Raw genomic sequence first — 12,706 nt, forward strand, 5'->3', positions numbered from 1 at the left:
ACAGTTAAGTTTTATATAACCACCATCACGGTTTACCCAATCCTCAAGTTTTCTGAATTTTTAACAAGAGGGATTCAACATATCATTACGGAACTCCCCCCCCCCCCAAAAAAAAAAGACTACGGAATATATTTAAGTTAAGCTAAATACAACTACACAACAAACATGACTGAGTGATTAGCTTTTGCGCTTCTATCGGGAAGTCCGGGATTCAACCAGCATTCGACCATTCTGACAAAGCTTTTCTTCATTCCATCTGTGAATGTAGAAATAGTGCGTGTACTGTGAGTTGGGCGACTTCCTTTTTTATTGTTTTTAAATCGTTATTATTACTAATTACCAGCAGTGACGGTTTTGCGAAGGTTAGGGGGGCGGTCTTTTGGACTGAAGTCCGTTCCCCAAAGTTACGGAATGTCTGCAACAAACGAAATATCCATTATTTATGCCTTTACTCATAAACTTTAAGCTCCCGTCAAATAAAAATTACGAATGTTTAAAAAAACTAAACATTAGTAAGAAACCCTTCCCAAAATACTTTTCTAAATCCGCCACTGATTCTCAGTATAAAATGATTTTTAAAGTTGTATCCGGAAGATTATTGCTAAACATATAAACGAAACGAAATATTAGTTATGCCTGTACTCATAAACTTCAAGCACTTCCCAAATAAAATTAGGACTTTTTAGGAAACGAAACAATCAGAAAAACCCCTCCTAAAGTACTTTTCTAAATCCGCTACTGATTATTTGTATAAATTGGTATTCAAGGTTGTGTCCGGAAAATTATTGCTAAATCACTTCACAGCTACAGTATAACAGAAATGTGGAAGTACGGTTTGACGGATATATTGAAAAACGTACGCTTTGACGGATAAATAGAAAAACGGGCAAGTTTAACTTTTGCGCTAGAAGCTAGAGTACTAAAAGCTCTTAGAAATGAAACACGGATGACAGACTAAAGAACAAAAAAGATGTCGATAACTCAAAAGTTAAAATAAAGTTAAATAGCCTCTAAAATTACCCTCAAATACTACATTCTTCATGTTAGCTTTAATTCGTAAAACATGTGCTCCATCCATCTTGATGGTGAATTTCAGAGCGAAATATCACATTCAGGTCATGGAATTCTTATCTAACTATAGAATATACTATAAGAAAGCTATTTAGATAGAAAAATCACGAAGTTGAAAAAAGCCAAAATTTCCAAAATTCTCGTTTTTTTCCCAAAAAAGCCGGCTTTTTATGTGAAAAAAACCATCGATTCAAAAAAGCCGGCTTTTTTGCATCTCTACTTGCCACATTTCTCACCGTATAAGACGCACTTCTTTTAAGAGTAATTTCGAGAAATTGGGTACATCTCATACACCAATGCAGAGATTTTTACCAATTATACTTCAATAATTTTTCCCGATTATTGTGTGTTATTTGATGTCTACTTTGCTTCCTTACTGTGTACAAGAGCATTCTAGTTACGTACATTTCTGTGCCTCATAAGGAAAGTATTCAGATTCTAATACACATATGTGCATGGGTGCTACAAAACCTAATGCCATCCTATTGTACCTACTGTAATCTGTTGATCCGACGTCACTATTTTACTATCATATTTCAACCCCCAGGCGGAATAAGAACTTTTTTCATTTTAAAGTGTGTGTGTGTATACACTTTTCTCAAGCATCGTATATATATAGATTGTTGCTTTGTGTACAATGGAGTGTATGTGAATATTACATAATCTGAATATTTTCAGGCGAACCATCACAGAAAAAGCATAAGAAGAAACACATGTCAGAAGCACAGGAGGAAGAGTACGCTGAGGGTTCACCAGGTATTGTTCTTTCTTTCTTTCTTTCTTTCTTTATTTATTTATTTTGCCATTTTGTCCGTTGTAAATTAACAACTATGAATCTTTCATTTACTATGCCATGTTAATATCTCAGTACTTCGTTCTCTGTTTCTACGCATACGAAACGCATGCTACACATTTTTTATTTCCTTTTTATTTTGTATCTTTTTTATTTCTGCCTTCTCTTTCGTATTATACCTTTTGTTTTACTATTATTTCCCTTTAGCTTGGTACGGGAAATAGCTTGGTAGGTATTATTTCCCTTACTATTATTTCCCTTTTTATTTTGTACTTGCTTTCTACTTTCAATTTTCTTACTTTGATGCATCCTTCTTTCTTTCCTTTCCGTATTTACTTTTATTTTTTCTTTTATTTCTTTATTTTTTCTGCTTATTTTTTCTCTTTCCTGTCACCTTATTTGCTTTTTTTCTTTGTTATGAACTAGAGAAAAGCAATATTTCCATATTTATGTTGCGCTTTTTTTTTCTTTTTTCTTTTTTTTTTTAATATTTGCTTTTGGTATTTTGTTAGGTATTGAATTTTGATTGTAATGGATTGGGAAAATGGTATGTCACTTCCCGCTGGTTAATATGGGAAGAATAGCTAGAAATAACTGACCTTGAAATAATTCTCTAACAGGAAATAAGGATAGTATGTGGGTCGTTCAATTAGTTTCCCGAAGCTGTAAAAAATTTATTTTTTAAGATACATTTGTAAACTATACGTACATGTGTAGATGGATCCTTCCTCACCTCTCCACATAATCCCCATTGAGATACAGGTATTTGTCTCACCGTTGCACCAATTTGTCTAAACTCTTTGCAAAAAATCAGGGCTCTCTGGCTATTTAGCACTCTCCTCACATTCAATACATATTTTTCACTTTATTTTGACTTGCAGAATAGTGCTCCATTACATCTGGGAATGGAACTTCCCAGATTACTAACATGTTGGACCAACTTTCGCCCTCAGAATAGCTCTGATACGACGTAAAATGGAGTCATAGGTGCCGTGAATGGTAACAAAGTGTAATATTTACCATTCTGTGCAGTATGTCACTCAGTTCCGAGAGACAGAATGGAGGCAGGTTCATGTCTACAAAACGTACCACAGATGTTCAATTTTGTATGATCAGATCCGGGTGTTGGATGGGAGAGAGGGGACGTTGAATTCATCCTGAAGTTCCTCAAATCATGCCACATCTCGAGCTGTGTGATTGGGTGCTTTATTTTCTTGTTATATGGCACATTGCCCGGAAACAACATCTGGATTATAGGATACACTTGGTCCCCTAAAATGGCGACATAATCACGGGAAATAACGCAACCAGTAAACATCAGCACAGATTATTGCGCCACATACAAACATGGCGTGGAATTTGAAATAAGGTGAAGGATGATTCATCCGAGTACATCACATAAAATGTCGGTTATCGTGGATACAACCTTACCCTCCTTGTTTGTTTGTCCTTTTTGTTCGTACTTATTTTGGTAATCTTATTTTATGCAATTTTTTACTTCTCCTTTTCTTCATTTTATTTTATGCTTCCGTCCTTTCTTATTTTCTGTGTTCATTCTGGCTCTCCTCTTTTTTTCTTTTTTCTTTCGGAAGGGTTTTCGTTTTACTGTACTAAATTCTTCGGTACTTTGAAATGTACGTTTTTGAATTTGAGCGAAATGTAGAGTTGTCTTTCCAGGGCAATCCGAAGAGAAGAAGAAAACAAAGATGATAAAAGAGGAACAGATAATAAAACAAGAGGTGGAAGAGGATGAAAAAAAGTATTTTGTGCTGTATGATTTCCATAATGATGTTGATAAATATGACACGTCAGTTTGTGAAGGTATATTTGTGTAACTAATTGTGTGGGAAGTCGATTGATATAACACCGTGAAGATGACGTATGCTTAACGTGCGATGGCCTTCGCTTCAGTTTCTTCTGTGCTTGTGTTGTATTAGTTTGTCCTGTTGTATTTTTTGTCATTTGTGTAGATTGATTTTCTTTTTAATTGTTACTCGGTCCTTTCACTTATATTTTCGTATATATTTTTTTTCTTTCTTTCTTCTGTCTAATGTATTATTGTTCTCTATAGAGTAAAGGAGACGAATTATACAATGTGTTTTAAAACATCACCGTCAATGTTTGGGAGGTGATTCCTGACATCAAGATAAGACAAAATGTATAGACCATCCTGGGTGCACAAATGCTTCCTTTCGGAGTTATAGGCTGCCAAAAACATGAAAAAATGAACTTTAAAGATCCATAGCTCCAAAAGTATGGGACTTAACATAGTGGGGTCATGACTTCACTTACGAACTAGTATGTGCCCTATCCACAAATGCATGTTTCAGAATCCGGTGGTACTTACGCAACAATTTTTATAGAAGTAGTTGGTGAGTGCTTCAAATTATATGTCCGTAGCGAAACTCCCTCTATAAAAATTGTTGCGTGAGTACCATAGGATTCTGAAACATGCATTTGTGGATAGGGCATATACTAGTTCGTAAGTGAAGTCATGACCCCACTATGTTAAGTCCCATACTTTTGGAGCTATGGACCTTTAAAGTTCATTTTTTCATGTTTTCGGCAGCCTATAACTCCGAAAGGAAGTATTTGTGCACCCAGGCTGGCCTATACTTTTTTTTGTCTTATCTTGGTGTCAGGAATCGCCTTCCAGAAGTTGTCAGTGTTGTTTTGAAACACCCTGTATATACAAGTGATTATAAAAGAATAAGTAGAATGGAAAAGTGAAAGTAAACACGAGAACTCCGAGAAAACTCACAAATTCACACGGTCTGTGATTGTATAGGGTTTTTCTCACTATTTTCCTGTAATATGTGGGTGTGAAGTTGTTGATATCTACCAAGACAGTCGGGTTCGAACTGAGATTGTTTGCAAATTCAGTGCACCAAGTTCCATCATTAAAAGGATTTTTCATTTGTTATAAGGAATCATGTCCCAGATTTGGTGGTTGTATTTTTCCGCAGCCTGTATAATACATATCAATATATTGGAAAGATCTGACAAAAATGAAGCTTACAAGATTACTAACGCCCAAGACCATCTTTCGCCCTCAGAGTAGCTCTGATACGACGTAGAAAGGAGTCATAGATGTCGTGAGTGGTAGCAAGTGCAATATTTATAGTTTTTTCCAGTGCGTGAAAGAGGATGGAGGCGGAAATTGCGTCGGACTCATATCTACAAAACGTATCGCAGATGTTCAACTTTGTATGTTCAGATACGGGTATTGTGAGGGCCAGAAGAGGTGTTAAATTTATCCTAATGTTCCTCAAAGCACACCACACATCCACCTGTCTGAGAATTGGCCCATTATTTTCTTGTAATCTGGCATCATTGCCTGGAAACTACATCTGGACCATAGGGTTCACTTGGTCCTCTAAAATGGCGACATAATCACAGGAAGTAACGCGACCAGTAAGGTAACACAGGACGTACTGAAAACCAGAACATTGCGCCACGCATAAACACTGCCTGAGATTTCAAATAAGGTGAACAATGACTCATCCGACGATATCAGATATTTCCAGTCATGAGCGGTCCGTGTTGCATGTTCGCGGCAATATTGGCTTGGTGTTAAAGTTTTATGGTCGCTTATCAGCTGTTTCACCCTTGCAACCCGACCTCGTATGTCAACGTCATGTAATCTGGGGAGAATGTAATTGTCGACAGAGGTTGTGGGAGGTGGTGCCTCAGCTCCGCAGTAACGTGCACTGCAGTCGCACGACGGTTCTGCATGACATCTCTGCAATGCTCGGCGGGATCTGTGAGTGAAGGTTTTCTTCCGATGATGGTTCCTCTTCACCAATGTGTTTTTGCTATGAGTTTTGTAGACCATCACTGTCCCTCGAGACATACCCAACACACTTGCCACTTTAGTCATGCTCGTACAACATAAATAAGCGCCAACAATTTGCCTTCTGCAAATCAGAAATGTCATACATTTTGCACTATCACCCAGTGGCGTCTCGTGCCATAATTTTTCGGTACTTCAGAGTCATTAGAAAATTCTAACTCTAGAATTCTTTCAGTATTCTAAATAAGCAAAACAATAAAAATCAATGAAAAAAACATACGTATTTATTTATAATAAAAAGTATCTATTCATAACAAATGCTTAATTTCATTTGCATATAAAACCGATTCTGCTGTTCCTCGGGGCAGCCAATTTGTCAATAACTCTTTTTAAAGTCTGGTTTTAGGATCAAAAAAATCCGATATATTTCAATTAAAAATTTTCTTATACGCTTTATATATATCTGGAGAACTACATGTAGTGTAGCCGAACCCAAACTATCACTTAACTCAGTATGATGTACTTATTCGGATCAAAAAAATTAATTATTGGCCAAGATAGCAATATTTTGCTTTTTTTATCATTCCTAAAATTATCATTTTTTTCTTTCTTGATACTATAGTTAATTCACTGAGATGATACTGGATTTTGGCATTTCTTTAAATGCTTTTTGTTTCTTTAATATGATAAAGCAACGTTAAGTTTCTGAAATGGACATAGGAATATTCACTGTGATTTTCACGAGCGTCTTTCTATGAGGTCACCATCAACTTCACGACAATACATTAATGAGATTTAAAAGACTCGAAACATCTGCTGTCTCGTATACTTGAATTGCCAGGTATGCTGTTCTTTTAAATTGTTACAGGGTGACAATTAATGAACTATATGAAAGAAAACCGTCATAATTTTTGAACGGTTCGCGTGATGACGCCAAACTGTGTGGCTGACCACAGGGCATGATGGGAATTCGTATGCGCATGCGAGAAGCCCACTTTGGTTTGGATGGTTTCGTCAATAAGCAAAATTGGTACATTTGGGGGACTGAGAATCCGAATTTCGCAATGCAGAAGTCTCTCCACGCTGAACGGATGACGATGTGGTGTGGAATGTCCAGTCATGGAATAATCGGTGCGATATTCCTTGACGAAACGGTGACTACTGCACGATACGTGATGGTTTTGGAAAAAGATTTCATACCCATTATCCAAAGTGACCCTGATTTCGGCCAGATGTAGTTCATGCAAGACTGATCTTGACCCCATCGGACCATGAAGTGTTTGACTTCCTGAAGGAGTATTTTGGGGACCGCATTCTGGCTCGGAGGTACCCAGAGGCCACTTTAAGGGGACTCGCTTGGCCGCCATATTCCCCGAATCTGAACCCATGTGACTCATTTTTGTGGGGCTGTGTTAAGGACAAGGTGTACAGCAATAATCCGGAAACCATTGCCGAGCTGAAAACTGCCATTCAGAAGGTCATCGACAGCATCGATATTCCGACACTTCAGCGGATCATGCAGAATTTTGCTGTTCGTTTGCATCACATCATCGCCAGAGATGGCAGACATATCGAACATGTCATACCCTAAATCCGAATGTCTGTAGTGCCGTTTACATGTGCAATACAGTTTGTGCACTACGTAGTTTCACTAATTTCCGTTTTATTTCATGTAGTTCATTGTCTCCCGCGATGCACCAAACTATTATGACAGTTCCAGAGTTGTCTTTAATCAGGAACGGTTTGTCAATGTGTTCTTGAGTTGTTTCTTAAGATACTTCATAGAGGGCACGGTGGCTGAGTGGTAGAGCGCTTACTTTGGTATGTGAGGTCCCTGGTTCGATCCTCGGGCATGTAAGTTTGTGGTGCACAATATCGTGTCCGTGGGTTTTCTTGGGGTACTCCCGTTTCCTCCCACTTTCTCATTCCACCAATTCTTCTATCACCATTCACTTGCCTTAATCATCGTCTCCCTTAGCCTAAAGGACATAATCGTGGGACGTTAAACTGAAAGATTTCATTTTAACACATTTAATGACTGTTTATTTTGTATTTAGTTCTCTGTCAGAGGTTATCCTATAAAGGACGAGATTTACGGTTTAAAAACGAGGTTATATTAATGTGTTCGATGCTCTCCCACCGGGAATTGAACCAGGAGTTGTGCACCAAAGACATACAATAGTCAGTATATAAATGTGGAGGGCAAGAGATTGTTCATGAAGTTAACCGAACCATGGAAAACACCAAGATTATGTGAATTCGAGTCGTAGTGGAGACATATAGTACGTTCAATCACCGCAAAATTGATGCAATTAATTAAAAGTTAGCGGATGTAACATTTTTTTTCTGTAAGATTATTATGAGACTTATTTAAATGATAATGTGGACGAGATCTGATAAAATATCTGCACATCGAGCAAATTTTGTTGAGATGGGTCCAGAGTTTGGAACAACGGGGTCCAATACTGCACGCACTACGTCTATATACGATGAACTCGGTCTAATTTTACACCCTAAAAACGATAAATAATTATTAAGTTATGCCCTCTCTATTCTCACAAAATAAAAAAAAGGAGATAGATTGTTTTTATAAGAAAAAAAAGGGTACAGATGAAATGTAAGATAAAAAATTTAGGCTGCACCATTCACTTTGTACTAAACAATTTATGAAAGTGTACAAATGTATGACGAGCTACTATGTTTTGAGAGGACGGATCCGGACCCATTGGACCTCTCGCGTGGGTACGCCCTTGGTGCTTACACTAGTTAAATTTATCATAGTGTTTCATACAGTTATTATGCTTCTTTGCCTTTTCAATCAGATGTCTCAAGTGTAGTACACCTTTCAGGTTCATTACTAATTCCCTCCAAATATCAGGTCATCATAATAGGTATTCTGTCATTATTGGCAGGTCACTTGCCGCAACTGAGAAGCTTCCATACTCCACGGTCTTATGCTAACCTCTTCGTCTTCACATACGATTTTTCTGTTTTGGTATCATCCATTAATTGTCTCCTTCGCCTCCCCCTCTTTCCTGCCAAATACTTCATAGCACGTCCCTCATGATACATTTCCTTCTTAGGCAATGTCCCAACCAGTTTCTCTTCCCCTTCTTAACAATATCTAGAATTGTTCTTTTCTCACCCCAACATTTCTAAAAACCCTCTCATTCGCTTTCCACTCGACCTAGCTAATTTTCTCCATTCTTCTACACAAGAAGGAAACCAAAACAATGATAATTTCATTTCATAATCTGTCACCCACTTACTGCTTTAAGTCAGCTTTGAAATTTCGACACAGTTTAGTTTACTTGCTGATGATATGTCTTTCCTAACTTTTTCTAAACTTTCACAATCCGTTAGTGCACTAAATGATATACAGTAGTTTGCAGTCGCTCAAATTCACAACACAATAGGGTAATAATAAGATTTTTGATGCAAGAAATCTTCCGAAAAATGCATCCGTGTCAAAGATACCTTAGACTCACTAGTACTGAGAGAATATTTTAGGAAAATCTAACACTCCAAACCTATAACGGATGTAATGGAGGGTATATGGGAGTAGTATGCCCGCCTAATATTTCTATAGTTCAGCATATATTTACTTTAATTCAGAGATGTAATGGAGGTATGAGTGTGGGTATAAGCTATATTTTTGAAAACAATGTACCAAACGTTCTAGCAATACATAACTGAAACCCATGGAGAAGAGATAATAAATACTAGCAAACGCATTTATGAGTCAATCAGTATACCACAACACAACACATTTTCACTTCTGCAGTTCGAAATACATTCAGAAAATCGTGTCTCAGTGCATCAAGTACAATCTCTAAACTGATGCTAGTTTTTTAATATGTTCACAAGTGTTATATAGCTGAACGTACATTACTGCAAATAATAACACACGTCTATTTCTGTTTCCCAAGTCTACAGAAAAATGTTGAAATAGGAAAATCAGTTTCAAAATTTTCTTCCAGTTCTCACAATACAGCAGGTAGGATCTTTTTCGATTGTGGTAGTGTTCAAAGTACAGTATGATTTCACTTTTCTGTTCGCTTTTCTTGCAAATATTAAGCTTATTTAGGCATTAAAACCGAAAAAAAATAAAATACAAACAGATTATACGTACTAAATAAAAATACTTTAAAATTAGTTCAAATTCAAATTTATTCTGCGTTAACATAAAAGCTTCTGGGGAAGAGTTTTAAATCTCTCATCCCCTTCGGTACGACCTAAGAAAGGCGTAATTTTGTTTGTTTCAGTGGTTTATATTTTTACAAGAAATTGAGACAAAAAGAAATGCACATAACTTATTCAGAGAATTTGCTCCATACGGATGATGTTATATACATTTGTTACATACTTCACGTAGATATTCGTGAAGGTCCCCCCTCAGTCCCTACTTCCAGTTTGAGCTGGTTACTGTGTTTCAGTACAGGCCAAAGGAGACGAAAAATATTTTGGAAATACACCATTACAAAACTATACATATATACTATATACACATTTCGTTTCATGTTGATATCTGTGAGTCCATGATATAGGGGAGCGAGAGAGAAATAAATAAATAAATAAAGTTAAGTTGCTTTTGGCTATAATTATAATACTCACTTTGGGTGCTGGAGACCTGTGTTCGATTCCCGGAGGGAGCTCATGTGTTCGGATCCCGCATGAAACTTTGGGTTTACGTCTCGTCCATATAGCTTTGGTGCTGAAAGGAACGCTAAACTCCAATCCGATTAAATAAATATTATATATAATTATATGCGAAGGGTGTTCAAATGAAAAGGTACGAAGCGACACTGTGGGTATAATCGAAGTCTGTATTCAAGAGTAATCACCAGAGGCCTGAGTACAACTATTCAAGAAGCCGAAGGACTATTCCCAAAATTCCTTTGGCTGTGACAATAGCCAATCCTCCACTGTGTCCTTCAGTTCGTCGTTCGAGTTCAAAAACTAAAAGTCGCAGGGAGACATGTCCGGGCTGTAGGGTGGATGCTCAAGCTGCTGCTCCCACTTGAACTTGTCCAGTACACTTTGTGTGACCTGGGAGACATGTGGGTGAGCGTTATCATGGAGCAGAATCGCTCCCTCCGTGAGCAGCCCATTACGTTTGCTCTTGATGGACTTGCGTAGGCTACGAATGTCTCACAAGGCACGTCACTATAAATGTTTTTTCCATGTTCGAGTAATTCGATGAGTATCGGACCTCGGATGTCGAAAAAGACTGTGAGCATCACCGTGCCTGCTGAGAGCACAGCTTTGAACTTTTCAGGGTTAGGTGACGACGCATGCTACCATTGCATGCTGTCTCGCTTTATCTGCGCATGCGCACAACCACAGTGAACAGTACATTCTCTTCCCTAGGTGTCGCACTACGTTCTCCCAAAGCGGTGTCTTCCTATTTTAATTGGTTTGGTTTGTACGCTGTTTCGTACCTTTTCATTTGAACACTCCTTATATATACAGTCTTAATCTGTAAGTGCAGCAATTCAACAAGTTACATTTATTTTGAATCTTAATTGACAAGTAACATTTCAGTACTATGTACGACAGAATAGTTACGGATAAATATTTATGTCTTTAAATCTCTTTGCACATTGTGTGCAGTTTGAGACCACAGGGATGAAACGACACCCAATTCATTGATCGATTCGGTCACTGCTCATGCAGATCACAAAACCACACCATTTTGTAATGGAATTCTTTTCTTAATTTTTAGTTAGATACTGCCGTTTACTTTATTCGTTCTCATTACGCCAGACAACACTAATAGAAAGATGGCATGTTTTGTAGGTTGTACACTGTTTGACAAATTCTTTTGTGTGTCAGTGCATATTTGACGTACAAAGATTTCGTGTGTGTTTTTGAGCCTGTTTCTCCTACCGATGGGAAAATATGTTGTTGCTTCAAATGTACAGTATATTGACGCGTTTCATTGTTGTTCCAAATTAAATAATTTTAAAGTAAGTGACGAAGTTCTCCTGGTTATTATAAGCTTCCCTGTAGTCAATTTCTGCAGTACATAAGTGCTAGAACAAGAAAATGTTTATCGTCATGGATGTTATTTTTTCGTTCGGACTTATTTTTGTTTATTTCATGTTATTTAGTTTTTACTTTTCTTCTTCTTTACTTTGTCTTACACTTCCTTCCTTTCTTATTTTCTTTGTTTATTCTTGCTCTCCTCTTTTTCTTTGGGAAACTTTCTTTGTTTTAATATACTAAATTCTTCAGTGCTTTAAAAGCTACGTCTGTGAATTGGAACGAAATGTTAAGTTGTCTTTCCAGGGCAATCCGAAGAGAAGGAGAAAGCGGTGGTGGTAAAACAGGAACAAATAAGTCAAGCGTTAGAAGAAGATGTAAAGACGTTTTTGCTGTATGATTTCTATTACGATGGTGTAAATAGTGATACGCTAGTTGGTGAAGGTATTCTTTATGTAACTAATTGTGTAGGAAGATGATGAATATAACACTGTGAAGATGACGTATGCTTAACTTACGACGGCCTTCGCTTCAGTTTCTTCTGTGCTTGTGTTCTATTAGTTCGTCCTATTTTATTGTTTGTTATTTGTGTAGATTGGATTATTATTATTATAGTTGTCATTCGTTTCTTTCAATCTGATATTTTCATACACGTTTTTCTTTCCTTCAGTCTAACGTATTCTTATTCCCTGTAGAGTATACGAGGGTCAGTCAAAATGTTCCTGGAATTTTGTTGTAGCTCTTTGTTACCACAATATAAATACATATTTACTTAAGCACCTTCAAAGGAGGCACCTTTGGAACACACACACTTATTCCACCTCTCGTATGATCGGTGAAAACACCGACGAAAGACCTCTTTTGGTATCTTCCGAAGTTCAGCCGTCGCGTTGGTTTTGATCGTCTTCTATAGTGATGAAACGAGTACCTTTGAGGCTAGTTTTCCTTAAAACATCACCGTATCCGGAAACAGACGAAAGTCCTCTTTCGGTATCTTCCGAAGTTCAACCATCGCACAGTGGTGCGAAAACGCAAAAAGCTGGCCAAAATATGATAACTATATT

General features: G+C 37.3%; 1 protein-coding gene across 2 annotated transcripts in view; it reads left to right on the forward strand.

Moving 5' to 3' along the window:
• The window catches only part of LOC145674393 (nucleolar protein 58-like), a 137,227-nt gene that overhangs the window by 72,985 nt on the left and 51,536 nt on the right, over positions 1-12,706 (forward strand). For both annotated transcript variants that reach the window (XM_081744387.1, XM_081744385.1), the window contains exon 10: positions 1,750-1,827. In XM_081744387.1, the coding sequence (XP_081600513.1) occupies positions 1,750-1,827 (78 nt within the window). The remainder of the gene's footprint in view (positions 1-1,749; positions 1,828-12,706) is intronic.

Source organism: Thermobia domestica, chromosome 17 (assembly GCF_964235325.1).
Source record: "Thermobia domestica chromosome 17, izTheDome1.hap1.1, whole genome shotgun sequence".
Classification (NCBI taxonomy): domain Eukaryota; kingdom Metazoa; phylum Arthropoda; class Insecta; order Zygentoma; family Lepismatidae; genus Thermobia; species Thermobia domestica.